General features: G+C 41.9%; 1 protein-coding gene and 1 long non-coding RNA gene across 2 annotated transcripts in view; one reads left to right on the plus strand and one right to left on the minus strand.

Moving 5' to 3' along the window:
- Positions 1-19,900, minus strand: part of LOC308618506 — a 118,948-nt gene that overhangs the window by 87,846 nt on the left and 11,202 nt on the right. The gene's annotated exons all lie outside the window — the stretch shown is intronic.
- The window catches only part of SLC28A3 (solute carrier family 28 member 3), a 58,190-nt gene that overhangs the window by 34,095 nt on the left and 4,195 nt on the right, over positions 1-19,900 (plus strand). The window contains exons 4-14 of the mRNA XM_081236434.1: positions 100-191; positions 1,604-1,793; positions 2,847-2,991; positions 4,250-4,363; positions 4,975-5,052; positions 7,868-7,948; positions 9,348-9,428; positions 11,668-11,793; positions 13,375-13,505; positions 15,284-15,452; positions 15,862-16,059. Coding sequence (XP_081092560.1) covers positions 100-191; positions 1,604-1,793; positions 2,847-2,991; positions 4,250-4,363; positions 4,975-5,052; positions 7,868-7,948; positions 9,348-9,428; positions 11,668-11,793; positions 13,375-13,505; positions 15,284-15,452; positions 15,862-16,059 — 1,405 coding nt within the window. The remainder of the gene's footprint in view (positions 1-99; positions 192-1,603; positions 1,794-2,846; positions 2,992-4,249; positions 4,364-4,974; positions 5,053-7,867; positions 7,949-9,347; positions 9,429-11,667; positions 11,794-13,374; positions 13,506-15,283; positions 15,453-15,861; positions 16,060-19,900) is intronic.

Raw genomic sequence — 19,900 nt, forward strand, 5'->3', positions numbered from 1 at the left:
TGCTTGATTTACAAAGCCTTATCTAGCTTTAGCATGCCAGGTTATGTCATGTATGTGGTATTTACCTCTGTCTGCCTTCTTGCTTTTGTGTTGTTACAGGTGCCTGGAAAGGAAGTATGGTACAGTTTGTGATTTTTGTAGGGAACACCGAACAATCCTTAAGTCCACGACCTGGGGCATTTTAATAGCAGGTAAATAACAAAAGGGGATGGAATACCAATGTCTCTTTTTCAGAATCCCTCAAATATTAGTTTTCTGTAGAAAACAAATAAATCTTTCCCTTCCCCTTGACTTCCCTGAATCATCCAGAGAGGAGAGAATTTAACCAGGATGCCCCTGAGTGGTGGGTCTCAACTTAAGAAGCCCATGTAGATAGCTTCCCTGTCCTGTTTATGCAGCCAGCAGCTGATTTTTTAGGTCACCTACTCTCACCTTGTTATTGTGGTATGGATTTGAGGGCTGTATATTGCAAATTCAGGTAACTGGAAAACATGGTGATAATCACAAGGCAGAAACCTAATTGAAGGGGTGATATAAGTAATCAATCAATGCTTTATATGAACACAACACAAGAAGGAGCCTAGGGTCATGTAGCCCACTCCTCTTACCTGAAAGCAGGACCAGACTGTCTTCACAGATGAGCAGGTGTCCTGTTTTGACTCCCTCCAAACAAAGGGCTCCAGGGCCCACTTCAAAGAACACTCCTGTCTATAAAATGTGAACCCTCCCACCCAAGCACACAGACATTTATGCAAGACTGCTGCCCACCCCTGGAGGTCTGTAGTTTCCCTGTGCTCACACAGCTAGAACAGGGAGTAAGCAAGATTGAAAGCTTTCTTTGTACCGGCTCAGAGAGTATTTTGCAGACCATACTCAAAACCACACAGCTATGCCATTGTAGTACAAAGTAAGCAGATGGTGTGGCTGCGTGCCAGGGCGACTTTATTTGTAGAATAAAAATACAAATATACAAATACAACTGTCCTTGCCACCTACAAAAACAAGTGGTAGGCCAAACTTAACTTGGAAACAAAGACTTGTTTGCTGACCTTTAATGGAAAACCGTGTTGTTCTTACCCTAGAATATCATCTTCAAAAGCCATCACCTTGGTCATCGCCCCACCTCTTTCCTTTAGAGATGCTGTGGCACTTAGGGATTGTTGTTGTGACACTCAGAGATTTTCCTACTCAAGCTCAGGCAAATCTGGGCTACAAACTAGAAGACTCAATATCTTTTTGCCAGTAGTTGCTTTAGTGCCTGGCCTTTCTCTGACAGAAGCTCACCTGCTAAGTCTGAATATCAGAAAAAGTAGTACTAAGAAAGAGCCCCAATGATCAAGCAACAGGATTCAAGAATTCAGAAGGTTCTTTGAGAAAAAAAACCTAGCACCCTGTCCTCCTAGCATTCTTGGTGAGACTTTAAAATTTTTTTAAAAACCCAAAATTTAGTCCTTATAATCAGAGGTGCCTATAGCTATATCAAGAGCACCCCTGTGTTCAATGGTTTCCTGATTGAACCTGCCATTGGCTGAGCCAGATAAATGCTGGCAGCTGGTCTCCAGCTGATTTGGTGATGTTCACTGTCTGCATTTGCTTCCGACAGGTTACCTGGCTCTGGTGATTGCGGCCTGTGTGCTGAACTTTCACAGAGCCCTTCCTCTTTTCGTGATCACGGTGGTTGCCATCTTCTTTGTGATCTGGGATCACTTCATGGCCAAATATGACTCTCAAGTCGCTCAGTTCCTCTCTCCTGGCCAAAGGCTTCTGGACAGCCACTGGTTCTGGCTGAAGTGGTAAATGCACTTAGTTCTCTTACTGAGGTTGAGAGTGATGTTAGTCTTTTCCAACACTGTTCCATAGATTTGTTCTGAAATTGCTTCCTCATTTATGGGATATTAAAGCTAGAAACAACCTAGGGAATAATCTGTTAAAAAATACCTTCATTTTACAAGCAGGACATCAAGGCCTAGATAAGGCAAGATGTGCTCAAATGTCCCTACAAAATGTCTTAATTTCAAGTGCCACTAAATGATAAAATGTTGTCCAAAAGTTGGGATGGTTCTGACTTAGACAGGTGGCTTTCTGCTCTGGGCATGAATCTGGACTCTTTGGGAGGAAAGGTCTGTGAATTAGCAAAGCCAACTCTCTCTTATAGGACCCCCTGTCCTGCAAGTGACCATTCAGGGCTTTTCTTTCAGCCTCTCTCTCTTTGGGACCTCCTCTCTCTCCAGGTGGCCCTACAGGGTAGGACCCAGAACCCATTCTCCCCAGTGTGGCCCACATGGAATCTACCAGGAAAGTTCACACATTTTTTGCCTAATAAACCAGGGTTGTACAATCCCAACAGAGCAACCCTCCCTGGCTCTGACATCCACTGATTCAGTGCTATCGGATGCCCACTAGATTCCCCAAGGAGTCAGAACCCAGGCTAAAGCCTGACTTAGCTCTCTGAGGCTTGGGTGAGGTCTCCAATGCAGAGGACACATTTCAAGCTCTCCCTTGAAGAGAAGAAGGTAAAGCTTCCCCCATCTCCCAAAATGAAGACGCCCAGCAGCTCTCGCAAAGAAATCACCGGACTTCCTCTCCAAGCATCGTTTCTCCTCTCTGACCCCTTTACATATCCTTGAACTGGCAAAGGACCCAAGTGTTGTGGACACATTGCTTCATTTTTTGACTATGTGCCTTTATAGCTACACCCAAAAAGTGTCTCTTGCAATTTCTAGAAGCATAATTTCCTGGTGCCAGGGTGTGTTACTCAATATTTTTTGTTTGTTAGTTGAAGCCTGTTTAAGATTTTAAAGTTAGCACAGCAAATGATGCCAAAGCCTCTTTCTTTGTTCTCTTAGGGTGATTTGGGGCTGCCTGATCCTGGGAGTTATTCTCTGGCTGGTCTTCGACACCGCCAAATTGGGCCAACAGCAGCTGGTATCCTTCGGTGGACTCGTAATGTACATTACACTGACATTTCTATTTTCCAAGCACCCAACCAAAGTAAGCATGAAATCGATCATTTCTTGGTCTTTTTCCCTCTTTTTTTTCCTCATGTGTAAATTGCTCAAAATAATGAGTATGAGAGAGTTGAACTGTTATTCAATATTTTTCTTACCTTGCTATGATATTTAAGTGGCTAAGGTGCCCTTTTCCTGAACGTTAATAGTACCGTTGCTCTCTCATTTTTCATTCTCAGTAATTTTCCAGTTGCTCAACCAGTGAGATACTCTCTCCTGTCAAGTCCGATTTCTACTCATGTACCCCCTTCCCCCCCCATCAAACACACATACAAAGAAAACTCATCCTTTTTGATTCAGATTTCCCCAGACCAACAAATAATCTAATATTCTACCATGAGATTCTGCAGTTTATCAAATTTGTATTTGCCATTGAGGCTATTTTACTCCAAAAATTTGTACTTAAGCAGTTTTGTTCACATAGAATTCAATTCTCACCCCTGTTCTGTCAGCCTGTAACCCAATAAATGGGCAAGAATTCTGAGATATCAAAACTTTCACATATGTTTCATAATGGCAAACTCTGGAAGACTTTACTGGCTGAAAGGCTGATCCAAGAAAAGAGCATTAATCAAAACCAAAGCCACCTGATACAATCCAAATTCTTTGCCCTGTGCAGGTGACCATCTCTGCTATTTTCTGTGCCTCCAATCCCATAGTTCTTTGCAGGCCACTCATCTCTACTCCAAAAATGAAAGCACTTGATTGTCCATTACCACTGCACTCCCTGGGTCTGCATTAGAGTTAATTGGTTCCTTTTACTGTGAAATGAGAGCCCCTCAACAGGGTGGAATTTCACTTAATTCACTTACAAATTGTCAAATCAACAAACCTTGGATACACAGAGAAGTCATGTTCGGCCTTTCCATTTTTCCAAATGGGGAAATAATTATATGTATCTAACATTTACAGCATGACCGGGAAGGCCAGATTCTTCCTCTTTTAATGGTCCTTCTAAGACTACTCTTTGTGTCTAAGTGATTTTATCTTGACAAAATGGTTACATACACTCCTGGGACTGAAGGCTTAATCTCAGGTTTATGAAGAGCAAGCACAACCCTGAGATTTTTAGGTATAATTCTATGGAGGGATTCTCTGCTCACACTGCTTTGGCCTCCGAAAGAAGGTGGATCACGGGCCACATCTGAGAAGCTTCCAAGGAAATAGTGATCCTCTGGGCATTTATGCTGAGTTCAGCATTCATTTTCTAATAACCTATATCTCTTCCTATTTCTGTATAGGTTTACTGGAGGCCTGTCTTTTGGGGTATTGGGTTACAGTTTCTTCTTGGGCTTTTGATACTAAGGACAGAACCTGGATTTATGGCTTTTGATTGGCTGGGGAAACAAGTTCAGGTAAATTTGGTTCAAAAGAATGCCTTGCTTTTATAGTGCTTTTAACATTTGAATATAACCCTCAAGACATGTCAGTAATAGCTTTATTTGTCTGCATTAGTTGACCCAAATTTTAATTCCATAGCATGAATTAGACAAATAACTTTGTTTATGTTAATCCGTGTAGTTTGTTAATATTCTGGTTGTCTCTTACCCATACCATCCACTACATCACTCCTCAATCCCATTTGACCCCTTCATCCTGCCTGAGGGGTGTCACTCTTCTAAGATGTTTCCCCCAACAGAGAAACAGGCTTCTTTGCATCTAGTGGTAACCAGTACCTCCCATGTACCATCTGTGGCTTCTGGAGCAAGTTACCACACCCAGCTTATTCTTTAGCACCCTAGAGTCAGAGTGAATGTCAGAAACGCCAGGAAACCTGTATGCAGTTATAGTTCTAAGACATACTTCCAGGCCATCCACTGGAGGGGGAAAGTTGACAAAATTAACTCTCCAAGTCTATCCCACAAGTTTTCTGAGTCCCCACCCTTTGCAGAGCCGTAGGTCCTGTGGATGGTAACTACCTCTTTAGTGCTTGTAATGATCTGCTCTTTTCCTTTCATTAACTCAGACGTTCCTGGAGTACACTAATGATGGCGCCTCATTTGTCTTTGGTGAGAAATATGAAGACCACTTTTTTGCATTTAAGGTAAAGCCAAACACTTTTTTTCTATGTAGACATTTCCCTTTCAGTAACTTCTCAGTCTTTGTAGATGTTCAGATAGAACCTAGCTGATCAGAACCCAAGCATATACCTGCCAGGCATGTCATAGGGACACAGCCCATCACTGGGCTTTCTCCTTTACCTGAAGTCAGTGGACTGAAAACATTTTATTTTTTTACAGTAACATTAAGGGAAACATCTAGAGGAAGTCAGGAATACTGAAACACAGGCATACCTCAGAGATATTGCCGGTTCGGTTCCAGACCACTGGAATAAAATTAATACCGCAGTAAAGTCAGTCAAAAATTTTTTGGTTTCCCAGCTCATATAAGTTATGTTTATACTCTACTGTAGTCTAGTAAGTGTGCAATAGCAGTATGTCTAAAAAAAGTACATACCTTAATTAAAAAATACTTTACTGCTAAAAAAATGCCAAAACAATTACAATAGTAACATCAAAGATCACTGATCACCATAACAAATATAATAATAATGAAGAAGTTTGAAATATTGTGAGAATTACTGAAATGTGACCCAGAGACACAAAGTGAGCAAACGCTGTTGGAAAAATGGCGCCTATAGACTTGCTCAACGAAGGTTTACCAAAATCCTTCAGTCTGTAAAAAACACAACCCCCAAGAAGCGCAATAAAGCAAAGTACAATAAAACAAGGTATGCCTGTACTTTTGGATGTCTTGTAGCATTTGCTGAGATAGTTATGAAAGATCATATGGGGGGGACTTCCCTGGTGGCGCAGTGGTTAAGAATCTGCCTGCCAGTGCAGCGGACACGGGTTCGAGCCCTTGTCCGGGAAGATCCCACATGCCGCAGAGCAACTAAGCCTGTGCGCCACAACTACTGAAGCCCACACACCTGGAGCCCGTGCTCTGCAACAAGAGAAGCCACCGTAATGAGAAGCCCACACACTGCAACGAAGAGTAGCCCCCTCTCCCTGCAACTAGAGAAAGCCCGTGCACAGCAACAGGACCCAACGCAGCCAAAAATTAATTAATTAATTAATTAATTTTAAAAAGATCATACGGGGTAATAGTATCTGAGATTTCAGGGAAAAGATCATTAGGTCCCTGGCAATGAATAGACATATGGCTGCTAATGCCTCCCCAGTCTAAGCTCAGTGACAGCCCTGCAGTCAGGAAAACTCCTTAATCCCAGACAAACAGGGACAGCTGGTCACTCACATCAAGCTCTGTTCTTCCAGAGCCATCCCCTTGCTTAACCTTTCCCCTCTCTCCTTCAGCACAGCCTTCACCTCGGCAGGCCTGCAAGCTGGGCCTCCTCCCAGCCAAAGGAGGGATGTTATTTTACAGGCGAAAGGCAACTTGGCCCCATGCTCAGGCCTAATCGATTCTCTCCCAGGCCTCCCCCAGCCCGAGGAAGCTCACCTTCCTCTGGGAAGTCCCTGCAAATCCTTGTGGATGAATCAGAAAAATGCCTTCGGCTTTTCCTTCAGTTTCTTTTTTGTGGTGTGGTATTGTTCCTACACTTCTCCATTGTTTTCTCACTCGGGGACTCCAAATTTACCTCCAAATTACCTCAGCATCAGTTAGGCCAACTGCTACGCTGAATCTTTTTTTAAACTGCTGATTTGATACTTTGGTGCTGAGATAACTAAGCCATCTCTGAAAGGTCAAATGTTTACAAATTGAGATAGAAATATGCTCCTGTCATGAATTGAATCCAGAATTACAAAAAATAATATCACGGAGAAGGAGGAACTTGCTGCCCAGGCTGCACCAGTGTCTTCAGACCTCCCCCGACCTTCTGCCCCCAGGGCAGTAGCCTCCATCCTTTCTGTCAAAGCAGAATCCTGTGGGAACATTGGGGAGATGAGCCCCTTTAACTCCTTGAAGCTTTCAGGAAGGCTCTGCCTGCCCATTAAAGTCAATAAAATCACATAAGTGAGCGAGCTCTGAATAATGGCACAAAACATCTTTTAATATATATTATTAATAGATTTTTCTAAATCAGATCCTGTACAAATTGTCCTTGGCCATTCTGTGTCTTTGGTGGCAGCTTATCCCTGGCCATTTAGCTGGGAACAGAGGGGAAGGGGAACAGTGGAGTAGGGGTGGGGAGGGACCCAGACCACAGCCCTGTGTGGTCTATGCAGGGAAGAAACTGTTCCCTGTAGACACACAGGCTGCACTGAAGGCATCCAAAGAGCATCAGGAAAATCGGATCTAGAAAAAGACAACCTTTGTTAACACAGAAGTAAACTAGTTTCCAGAGTTTAATCTTTGTATAGTGATTCAAAAATCTATAGGTAAAATAGTTATTATTCTAAAAGCTAAATCCACGAATGCTTGCTTTATACAAGGCATTGTTTAAGCACCTACTGTGTCACTACTGTGAATAAGGATCTGAGGTAGCTCACACTTAATCGTGACCCAGGTTACTTTGCTAATAAGTAGTGAAGCCCATGTCTGTTTAATATCAGAACAACCAGTGGCTTTCAGTTTCTTGATCTAATTATTACAAATTCCCCCAAAATGTCATTCCTTCCCTTAGAAACTAAAATAAGAAAAGCTCATCATAGCAGGATTTTTTTAAAGTTAAGTTTCCTATGAAATAGACTCAAACTTATCAACAAATTAGAGTAAGAGACTGTAGATGGGGAAGTTGCCTGTTAAAAACGTTGTTTAGTTCAAGAGGAGTTTCCAGTATTTTGATGACATTTCAGAGGGGGGAAAGGAGGCAGGAAGGAGACTGATCTGAAAGCTACTAATACTGCTGGGGCCAATGTTAACCGGTGACCGCTCTTACACTCCACCACCCTCAGGTCCTGCCCATCGTGGTTTTCTTCAGCACTGTGATGTCCATGCTGTACTACCTTGGATTGATGCAGTGGATCATTAAAAAGGTACCAGGACTAGAAGGCAGGGGGTAACCGGTGTAGAGCTGATTATCGCAGGGACAAAGTCTTGAATACCTCTTATCTGGGTTTTTCCAAAGTACCTTTCTTTCCCTTCGTACCAAGATCCACGCCCACCCCAAGTTATTAGATTTAAACCCAAAAATCCTACATGGGTCCACAGAGGGAATTTTATCTCCAGGACTTCTAATAGGTCTGTGACTTGCAACACACTGAGCATCTTCATGAAGCAGTTATTCCGTTAGCCAAAGAATTGACTCCAAGAGATGGGGACCTGATTGTCCCCCTTCATCTTGGCTATCTGCCCAAGGCTTACAGTCACTGCTTATCCTCAGGTGATAACAAAAGTGGACCCTCCTGGTCTAGGAGTTACTAGAGAATCAAAGCAAGAAGGGGAAGCTGATCTTTTCTCCTGAGGGATTTTTGTAAGCACACAAATTTTTTTTTTTTAGGTCTGAAAAGTTAACCTCAGTTCTGCTGCCCTAGCAGCTGTCAGTCCTACATCATGTTAGATCACAAAACTCAGAAATTTGTAAGCTAGTTTGAATGCACATGAGAGCAAGGCAGTGTATACAGGGCTTGGGCACAGACACAGCTCTCTTTTGATCCCTGTAAATAAATAAAATTTATTTATTTTAAAAAAGAAAAGGAGAGAGAGAGCCAGAATACCAACAGAATTAAAAGTTTCAGCAAGAGCACCAGAGTACATAGTTTTCTAATTGTCAGTTTAAACATTCAGCATTCCTGTGTCCACATTGAAGCAGGAAGGAAGGAGAGAGGATGCACCAGGAAGTCCCCATTCTGAGGTGGGCACCACAGTCTCTGGTTGGAAGAACCACTACAAATTGGGACCATCAACCATGTTTGTTTGAGAGTTAAGTAGAAAAGGCCAAACCTCAACTACATCCCATTACTTATTAGCTGGGCAAACTTTGACAGAACAACTAAACTGCTCTGTACCTTGGTTTCCTCTTCTGTAAAATGGGCCTAATTATAGGACCTCCCTCAAAGGCTTATTGTGAGGATTAAATGCATTACTCAGAACAATGGCTTAAAACAGTGCCTGGAATGCTGTGAAGACTGCCATGACTTAGCAATTATTACAACTTATTACTTGTATACAATAGACATTCAAAAAACTTTACTGGTATGAAATAGATATTTCAATAGATATTGTATAGTGTTCAAAGTATATATATATATACAAAGTATATACAATGACTCAGACTTACCACTATGGACTATATAAGGTATAAGGTATACTCAAGTTTAGTACAATTGTTGAAGGCCTCAGTATTTTCCTCCAGTTTAAAGATTTTTATCCCTACTTTGAAGTTCTGTGTATACAAATAGTTCTTTACAGACTTTATCCTTTTTTGCCTTTTAGGTTGGATGGGTAATGCTAGTGACTATGGGAACATCTCCTGTTGAATCAGTAGTTGCTGCTGGCAATATATTTGTTGGACAGGTAAGTTGTAATATCAAAAAACAAAACACTTGCTAAAATGGATACTCTTTCCAGAAAGAGAAATAAAAAAATATGATGGTGTTATTTCTTTTAGTGTAGGGGGAAGGGTGTCAAGATAATGAACCCTCAATATTGGCAATGTCCAGATTCCAAGGAGAGAGAAAGAGAGAGAGAGAGAGAGAGAGAGAGAGAGAGAGAGAGAGAGAGAGAGAGAGAGAGAGAGAGAGAGCGCCCTTCTAAGAGTGTCAATGCACTAGTGTGGAATTTGGGTCCTTGAAAATTTATGGAGAGGAAGAAAGATGAAATCATTTTATCAAAGCATAGGGCTTCTCATGTATAGATTCTCAATAAGTCCTTTCTGAAGTAACTGAATTGTTGAGGTTTCTGGCCCACCCGTCAGAGGCTAGCAGCTCATCCACTCAAATGGAGTTCACCATTTATCTTGAAACTGCAAACATGTAACAGGCAGCTTCACACTCTGTAGTATAATGCTTGTGGCAACGAAAGAGACCAAAAAGGCTTTCCACCAACACCAAGCAGCCATATAAAGCTCATTCTCAACTTATCTGAACAGTCTCTTTGCTGAGCCTGAAGAAAAATGCTGATGAGCAAAAGTATTTTCACCTTCCTTATCCATCACGTGGATAAATGCTCTTTTAAAAAAATATTTATTTATTTACTTATTTATTTGGTTGCACTGGGTCTTAGTTGCTGCAGGAGGCCTCCTTAGTTGCGGCTCACCAGCTCCTTAGTTGTGACACGTGGGCTCCTTAGTTGTGGCATGTAAAATCTTAGTTGCAGCATGCAAACTCTTAGTTGCAGCATGCATGTGGGATCTAGTTCCCTGACCAGGGATCGAACCCGGGCCCCCTGCATTGGGAGCATGGAGTCTTATCCACTGCGCCACCAGGGAAGTCCCGATAGATGCTCTTTTGCCCGAAGTCCATTTAAGCAAAGAAGTATGTTGCCAAGTTCTGTCCCTCAAGATGGCAGCATTCCTAAGGGGTAGATAAGTAAGAAATGGTAATAATCATCCTCATCATTCAGGATATATGGCTTCAGGCAGAATGGAATCACACACCAAGGAAACCAAGTGTGAATACTTGCTAGCACGGCTGTGCAAAGAAGTTGAACTCAAAGCAAAAATCAAGTCACCCAGAAAAACACATGGCTCCAGATCAGTAGGCTTATACAACTGCTCCAGGCAGGCTGAGCCTTCTGGTTGGTAAGCCCAGCTTACTAGCCTGGAGCAAAGTCTTTAGAGTGGGGCCCATACTTCTTTGCCCAGGAGTTGAAATTGTTATAATTATAGCCATAAAATCTCTCAGGACTAATTAGGGCACCATCTTGAGTAGATTACTCCTACCTGCAGGGTAAGAGGGCTCATGTACTGAGTTTCTATTTGGTCCATAAATTGAAGCTCAACACACTCAATCTCATAGCACAATTAGAAATAATGAGGGGAAAATTGTAAAATTGCACACATGCTTCTGTGGTGCTCAATTTGACACTTAATATTCTAAAAGTACAGCTATTATTTATGGAGAGCCCATGCTGCAGGCCACCTGCCCTCCTTAATGGGACTCAAGCCTTTACAACTACACTCTAATTGATTCCTTTCCATGCAAGGGGAAGAGAGGGGTCTCTGATTCTCAATTAGGAATGGGCCTGTGGGCACCAGTATATGTTATTGCTGGTATTTTTTCATACTTGTGTCTTGTTTCCCTATAGTAACAGCAAAGAGGTTTAGGGTCTGTTGAGATGAAGCTGGAAGACAGGAAGTCACAGAGGTTTGGGAATCACAGTTCCCAAGGCCAGGCCACTGAGCAGTTACTTGGCCCATGGTGCTCCAACCCTAGAAAAGAGTACTAAGCCATCACAGTCCAATCCTAGGCTAGGTGAGAGCCTTATGTGAATTGGCCTTGCAAACTTCACACATGACTCTGTATGCGCACTGCCCTGGAGTCCAAAAGACCCAGACAATGATGGTGTGGGTTCTCAAACATGAGCACACATCGGAACCACCAGGAAGCCTTGTTAAAACACCACTGCTGAACCCAGCCCCAGAGTTTCTGATTCAGTAACTTTGAGAATTTGCATGTCACACGAGTTCCTGAGTCAAGCTGAAAGAGTTGGTCTGAAGTCCACTCTTAGAAATACTGCTGTAGAGAATGGAATTTTGAGTAAATTAGCATGTCCTCGTAAGGGAACGTTTAATCTGATCACTTTTTGTTTCCAGACAGAGTCTCCACTGCTGGTCCGACCATATTTACCGTATGTCACCAAGTCTGAACTCCACGCGATCATGAGCGCTGGGTTCTCTACCATTGCTGGAAGTGTCTTAGGTGCATACATTTCTTTTGGGGTAAGAATATTTGGGGATTAATTTATGAAACCTCTTCTTCCTTTGCTATTGTCATTTCTGCTTTTTCCTTTACTATTGCTGCCAGATAAGGAGGGCAAAAGAGTGTTCTATTTGCTGTCTAGTTGGTCACAGTTTCTTTGGCATTTGAATGGAGTGACCCCAAGGAGCTTTGGTATTTCACTCTCATATCTCTGCCACCTAAATGTGAACTAATCCAACCATAGCAGAATGAAATCATATTATGAGGTTACTTTGGCTGAAAAGTTGAATAAGTAAAAAAAAAAAAAAAAAAAACTATTACTGACACTAGTTAAAGGCCATCTAGTTCAGTGGTCAGCAAACTATGGCCCATGGGCCAAATTTAGATCACTTCCTTTTTTTTGTAACTAAAGTTTGATTGGAAACCAGCTATCCTGTTCATTATCTAAGCAGCTTTTATGATACAGACTTGAGTAGTTGTGGCCCTAAAAGCCAAAACTATTCACCCTCTACAGAAAACATTTTCTGACTACTGGCTTACAGCACTGGTTCTCAAAACTTACTTCACGTTAGAATCACCCGGGAGCTTTTAAAAGCCCTAATGCCCAGGCCCCTACCCCAGAGTAATTCAACAGAATCTCTTGGGACGAGACCCAGGCATCATTGTTTCTTTTCAATCCTCAGGTTTCAATGTATAGCCCAGTTTGAGAGCAGGGGGTCTATGGGATGGCGCTGAAGAACGTTATGGTAACTGGTGCACATGTCCTGAGCACAGGGCTTACTTACAACCCCCAGTGGAGAAATGGAATAACACAGCAGCTGTGTGGTCCAGGTGATGAGGAATTCTTACAAGATAGGCAAGTTTCATTCCAGGACTTCATCTGAGCCTCACAGAGCGAATCAGTAGGAAGCGGGAAGAAAAAAAGGGTGAAGGAGACCTCAGGAATACCAGTTTGACTGACTCCCCAGATGGATTGCTGTAGGAATTCTACCTATAAAACTGCGCTGTGTGGAATGGGAGTGGGGAGGCAGGTGCAGATTCTATAATTCTGAAAATACAGGGAAGAGAATCCAGAAACAAGATAAGGATATGGGAAGGGAAGGGGGAAGAGTTTAAGTAGACCTGCAAAGAGGAAAACAGAAATCGCTTACAGATTAAAGGGACTCTGGATAAACACATATTATGTAGGGGCACAAAGGACATCAGGAAAGCAAAAGGAAAATGGAGAGGGGTGTACCCACGCCTGCACCCCAGATACCCACCATCTAAACTGATGATGTAATGAAATAGCTTTAGGGACTATATGACCATTCAGAGGAACAACAGAGAGGTAGAGTTATCTTCCTTGAAAATTTCTACAACACAGGATTAATTCTCTTCTGAAATGCTCAGATTGTGGTTTTGTGCTTCTCCCCGAGGATGTGGTCAACTGGTATAACTTCCTCCCTTCTCTCAAGGTGATACCCAGCATGTGGCTCTTTGAGCTCTTCCAAGCCTCCAAAGAAACATTGATTTCTGGCACGTAAGGCATTTGAGCCATTCATTCGGAGCACAACAGAAAAGCTAAATCTAAGTTGGTCTTCTTTCTCCTGAAATCACAGGTTTCGTCCTCTCACTTGTTAACTGCTTCAGTTATGTCTGCACCTGCGGCATTGGCTATTTCTAAACTTTTTTGGCCTGAGACAGAAACACCTAAAATAACCCTCAAGAAAGCCATGAAAATGGAAAATGGGTAAGTGGGACACTTTCACCTAGTTATTAGTTATTGACTATACAAGCAGGAGGTTGGCGGGAGGGGAGGTTTGCTCCAGTCCAGATTCAAAGTACAGCAAGAATTTGATTATCAGAGAACACAGTGAATTAAAGTGAATTTAATTTCCCATGACCATGTAGACTTCACCCAAAATATCTTGTTTCAGTACTTGAGGAGATCTTTTCTAAATATCAGTACCTAAATGTCAATACATTTCCTTGACTGTTCAGTGAAGATATTTCATTTAAGTAGTTTTTTTAGATTGAAGTACAGTTGATTTTCAATATTATATTAGTTTTAGGTGAAGAGATATTTAATTTTAAATATAGCATAAGGTTCATTGGGCCATGATTTAAGACTGTTAGAAAGCCATAGGATCACTGTCTCTGGAAGTTTCTTATATAATAGGGAAGATAAGTGTGATATCGGTATTCCTTTTTATTAAAATTTATTTATTTATTAAAATATTTCTTTCTTTATTTGGCTGCATTAAGTCTTAGTTACGGTGCGAGAGCTCTTCGTTGCAGCAGGCGGGCTTCTCTCTAGTTGTGGTGTGCGGGCTCAGTAGTTGAGGCACACAGGCTCTCTAGTTGCAGCACACAGTCTCTCTAGTTGTGATGCGTGGGCTCTAGAGCCCGCAAGCTTAGTTGTCCCACGGCATGTGGGATCTTAGTTCCCCAACCAGAGATCGAACCCACGTCTCCTGCATTGGAAGGCAGATTCTTAACCATTGGACCACCAGGGAAGTCCCGATATAGGTATTTCTAACCCCTCTTAGGTTCATTTACTTTTTGCCCTGTTCAAAAGAAAGAGAAGAGGGTGGAAAAAACTAAGGGCTTTAGGGTATTCAAAAGTATGTCATGGGCTTCCCTGGTGGCGCAGTGGTTGAGAGTCCGCCTGCCGATGCAGGGGACGCGGGTTCATGCCCCAGTCCGGGAAGATCCCACATGCCGCGGAGCGGCTGGGCCCGTGAGCCATGGCTGCTGAGACTGCGCGTCCGGAGCCTGTGCTCCGCAACAGGAGAGGCCACAGTAGTGAGAGGCCCGTGTACCGCAAAAAAAAAAAAAAAAAAGTATGTCATTAAGTAACAGAATTCATCAACCAATATGTTTCTGAGATTCATCCCTTGTTTGTATGTAGAGAGAGTCATAACCATGAGTGAAAAAGCAAGTTGCCAAAGAATATATATGGAATATGTGGATTTCACTTATATAGTTAGCAACTATGTAAACTGACACAGTGTATTATGTAGGGATAAAGAAAATTGAAAAGAAAGGGAATCATAAGAAAATTCCAGTGGGCCAAGTACCTCTGATATTAGAGAGAAGAAGATGAGATGAAGTAGAGGGTGCTCAAAGCTGATGTGACTCTCCATTTCTTAAATGAGGTGGTGGATACACAGGCCTTCCTTGAATTGCTAGTTCTTTTACTGTGAATATTTTATAAATATTCTCTGGAAGCTACTTTTAATTAAATATCATTATTAAAACCTGTAATATTTTTATCCCAATATTTTTTATAAACGCCTCCAAATTAAAAGAGTGGTATAACATTTAGACACTCATATGCCCATCACCTACACTCAACAATTATAAATCCCATCATGATTTCACGGAATTCAGGTATTTCAGCCAGGACATGGGTCTGAGAGTTTGTCTCTCCATTTGAATGAGCTCTGATTATGCCATTTCTACACCTGTGATGTCCATCCACTGATAACCCCTTGGTAATTCTGGAATTGCTATTTTTTGATAAAGTGATTCAAAGAATCTCCTAGAAGCCGCAACACAGGGAGCATCCTCATCCATTCCCCTGGTGGCAAACATCGCTGTGAATTTGATTGCCTTCCTGGCCCTGTTGTCTTTTGTGAATTCAGCCTTGTCCTGGTTTGGAAACATGTTTGACTACCCACAACTGAGTTTCGAGGTATGATTCTATCATGCTTTTCCTCCTTTTTGTTTCTGCCAGTCTTTGTTTAAAAATAAAATAGGTTTGTGAACAGCCTTTCCTAATGCGTATAGTGCACTCTTATACAATGTACAAACTTTTCATGAATCCCGCTCTCCCCACACCCCTTTTGCTGTCTCCTATCACCCTCCTTACCCCAACACAGAACCATTCTGTCCTGACCCTGTTCCCCAAAATCCAGGTTACTTCAAATGACCCAATTTCAACCTTGACTCCTAATGGATATAGACAGGCTAGAGAATGCACAGGGATCTCTGTGCCTAAAAGACACACAGAGGGGGCAGGAACAATCTGGTCATGAGGGTGAGGCTGAAGAACCGGAAGCAAATCACTACTCTAATAAAGTATCCATTTTTGGTTTTTGTAGTTAATATGCTCCTACATCTTCATGCCCCTTTCCTTCATGATGGGAGTGGACTGGCAAGACAGCTTTATGGTTGCCAAACTCATAGGTTATAAGACATTCTTCAATGAATTTGTGGCTTATCAGAAACTCTCAGACTTGATCCATTTAAGGCAAGAGGGTGGACCCAAATTTGTGGACGGTGTGCAGCAATATATGTCGGTGAGTAAATTTTTCCCCCCAATATACATCTTTGTCACACACATACATTCAGCTATTTAGCTGCTGGTGCCTCTGTGTGTCAGGCACCATGTCAGGCATTTGGGGTACATCACAAGGAAACAGGACAAAAATGTCTGACATCATAATGTACATAGTGACTCATAATTGTCAGTTGTGTTGAGTTAATCACAGTGTCAGTGCACGTGTGTGTGTGTGTGTGTGTGTACAGAAAGAAACGCAGCTAATCCTTACCACTGTGATCATTTACCTTTGAGCACTACCAATACAAACCCAGAGTCATATGAGCTGGGATTGGAGTCAATCAACAGATATTTATGGAATGTCTTCTGTGAGCACTGTGCTATGTACGGAGGCCACGGTGTTGAATGAGTGATAAGGCCTCTGCTCTCATGGGGCTCATAGTCTAATGACCAGGAAGGACTCTTCCTTCCTACTTAAGAAATTTTTTGAACTCTGAGAAACTGCCTAAGTGCCACATAGCGCCTGGACATCAAAAGAAACAGTGAGACACAGTAACTACTCTCCAAGTGAATGAGGGAAGAGAAAAAGTTCAGGGCCTTTCAGACAAGCACCCTATAATTATGTCAGGATTTCGGGTCCATAGCCTGCAAAGAGATGCTCATGTCTCTTGGCCTTGAATGGGATGAGGGAACTTGGAGGAGGCCATTATTTAAGCCATATTTGCAGCTGTCTCTAACTTCTACTTTCCAGAAGAACAGAATTGTCACACGTGGAAACTCTTAGGGAAATGGTGAACATCTCCGACCACCACCATGACTCATTAAAACAATCCATTTGGAATGAATGTCCTGGGCAGGTATTTGGCTTTAAAAGGAACAGGGAGGGAAAGCATGCTGCCCAAGGTTCTAACTGAGACTGCCCCGCCTCTGACCACCACCACCATCTCACCCAGCCTCCCAAACACCAAACGTGCAAATTTTCCTCCCACCTGTCACACAAATATCACAGCAAACTCCAGGAGAGTACTGATTTGTATTTTACGGTCAGCGGCATTTTGACCCACACATCTGATATGAACAAGAGCTCTAGGACAGTAGGTCTCCTGCGTCTCAAATGTTCATTCGTCAACTGACCACGCAATGGAGCTTGGCCAAATGTCCTCATTGTTTGGATGCCACCACAAACTAGCTTGCTTCCCTGCCAAAAGTAAAGAATAGGCTAAATTAAGTGAAATGTTTTCTATCCCCAAGTGGCAGTTGCCTGGAGAACGTAGTTTTGCTAAAAGGAAGCTCTCAGTTCTGGTTGTGCTAAGCAGGTTTGTGAACAGGTTATTAAGCGGACAGAAATAGAACAGTAGAGCTGATTTAGGTTGGGAGTGAGCCCAACCAGAGGCAGAACCACAGAAGATATTTGGAGATATGAGTTCAATGGCTTCCGCTATTGTTGAGTCACAAAGGGGAAAACATTTCGTTTTTCCCAATTTGCTATTTCCAATCAACCAAATGGGGATGAGTTCCTACAATTTCTGTTTACCAACCAACAAGTGGTGGGAGTGTCCCACTATCTACTGGAAAAAGTACCACATGACTAAAACATTTGATCTGGGTCCATGAGGCAAAAACCCAGTGTAATCCATTGCATTATGCCCACTGACGACCTCCATCTAAGCGGTCAGAATGTGTAGGTGCAGATGGCCAACAGGCACATGGAAAGATGCTCAACATCACTAATTATTAGAGAAATGCAAATCAAAACTATGAGGTATCACCTCACACCGGTCAGAATGGCCATCATTAAAAAGTCTACAAATAATAAATGCTGGAGAGGGTGTGTAGAAAAGGTAACCCTCCTACACTGTTGGTGGGAATGTACATTAGTGCAGCCCTATGGAAAACAGTATGGAGGTTCCTCAAAAAACTAAAAATAGAGTTTCCACATGATCCAGCAATCCCACTCCTGGGCATATATCTGGACAAAACTATAATATGAAAAATACATGCACCCCAGTGTTCATAGCAGCACTATTTACAATAGCCAAGACATGGATGCAACCTAAATATCCATTGACAGATGAATGGATAAAGAAGATATGGTCTGTATACATAATGGAATACAACTCAGCCATAAAAAAGAATGAAATGATGCCATTTGCAGTGACATGGGTGGACCTAGAGATTATCATACCAAGTGAAGTAAGTCAGAAAGAGAAAGACAAATACCATATGATATCACTTATATCTAAGTGGAATCTAAAATATGACACAGATGAACTTATTTATGAAACAGAAACAGACTCACAGACATAGAAAACAAACTTACGGTTACCAACAGGGAAAGGAGGGGGGGAAGGGATAAATTAGGAGTTTGGAATTAGCAGATACAAACTACTATATATAAAATTGATAAACAACAAGGTCCTACTGTATAGCACAGGGAACTATATTTAATACCCTGTAATAAACCATAATGGAAAATAATATATATATATATGTGTGTGTGTGTGTATATATATGTATGCATATATAAATATATATATATATATATATATATATATATATAACTGAATCACTTTGCTGTACAGCAGAAACTAACACAATGTTGTAAATCAACTATACTTCAATTAAAAGAATAAGAGAGGGCTTCCCTGGTGGCACAGTGGTTGAGACTCCGCTTGCCGATGCAGGGGATGCGGGTTCATGCCCCGGTCCGGGAGGATCCCACGTACTGCAGAGTGGCTGGGCCCATGAACCATGGCCGCTGAGCCTGCGTGTCCGGAGCCTGTGCTCCACAACGGGAGAGGCCACAACAGTAAGAGGCCCGCTTACCACAAAAAAAAAAAAAAAAAGAATAAGAGAAATGTGTATGTGGCACGTTATCCCCAGAATGAGCTCTTTATCACTCCATCATTTTCATCATTTTCTCCTTCTTAAAGATAATACTTTGCATGTTTGTTTGTTTACACATAAAACATACCATGGTACAGAATTCAAAATGTACAAGAGGTGTGGAGGGAAAAGGAAGTCATCCTCCCTATTTCTCTGCCATTCACCTCCTCTCCCTGTTCCACGTTATGTTCACTGTTGTTAGTGTTGCTCTTTGCTCTTGGTAACATATCTTGGATGCCATGCCATATCAATGCCTGTGACACAGTATGAGCACATCATAACTTATTTTAACCAGTCCCTTGTTGATGAACACAGTTACCAATTTTTTGCTATTAGAAGAAATGCTACAATGACTGTCCTTGTGGCACCTTTGCTCCTGTGCAAGGAGAGCTGGAAGATGTATTATGGATGGATTAGATTCCACTTAGATATAAGTGATATCATATGGTATTTGTCTTTCCATCACATAATCCTGCACATTTATGGGCAAAGGCAAAGTGGAATCATCCCAGCCTCCTTTTCCTCTTATCATAAAACCCTGCATGGCCACATCTGTGTATCCCTTTCCCACAGATCCCCAGAAGGAGAAAGAGGAATCTCAAGCACTTTATGCCATCTCCCTCCTCACGATCTCTTAATAAGCTTGCCTATTTTTGAAGCCAACTGAACTAAATGAAAAGCACTAGACAGAGCAGGGGACAAAGATGATGAGCTTTTCCAGAAACAGCAGACTGCTCAAATACTTGAAATATTTTTTTCCTGCCCACTATATGCACACTGATTGAGAATATCAACAAAGGAGTTCTCCAAAATTATGAAAGAAAAGAGGAGCCTTATAATCAACAAAAAACTTATCATGAAAAAAAAAAAAAAAAAAACTTACCATGAGCACTTGAGTCTTGAATGTGAGCTTTTAAAAATCCAGTTAGTGAAAGAAAAAAGAAAAGGTTTGTTCTTTGAACCAAATCATAGAC

This window comes from Mesoplodon bidens, assembly GCF_964165515.1.
Source record: "Mesoplodon bidens genome assembly, chromosome: 6".
Classification (NCBI taxonomy): Eukaryota; Metazoa; Chordata; class Mammalia; order Artiodactyla; family Ziphiidae; genus Mesoplodon; species Mesoplodon bidens.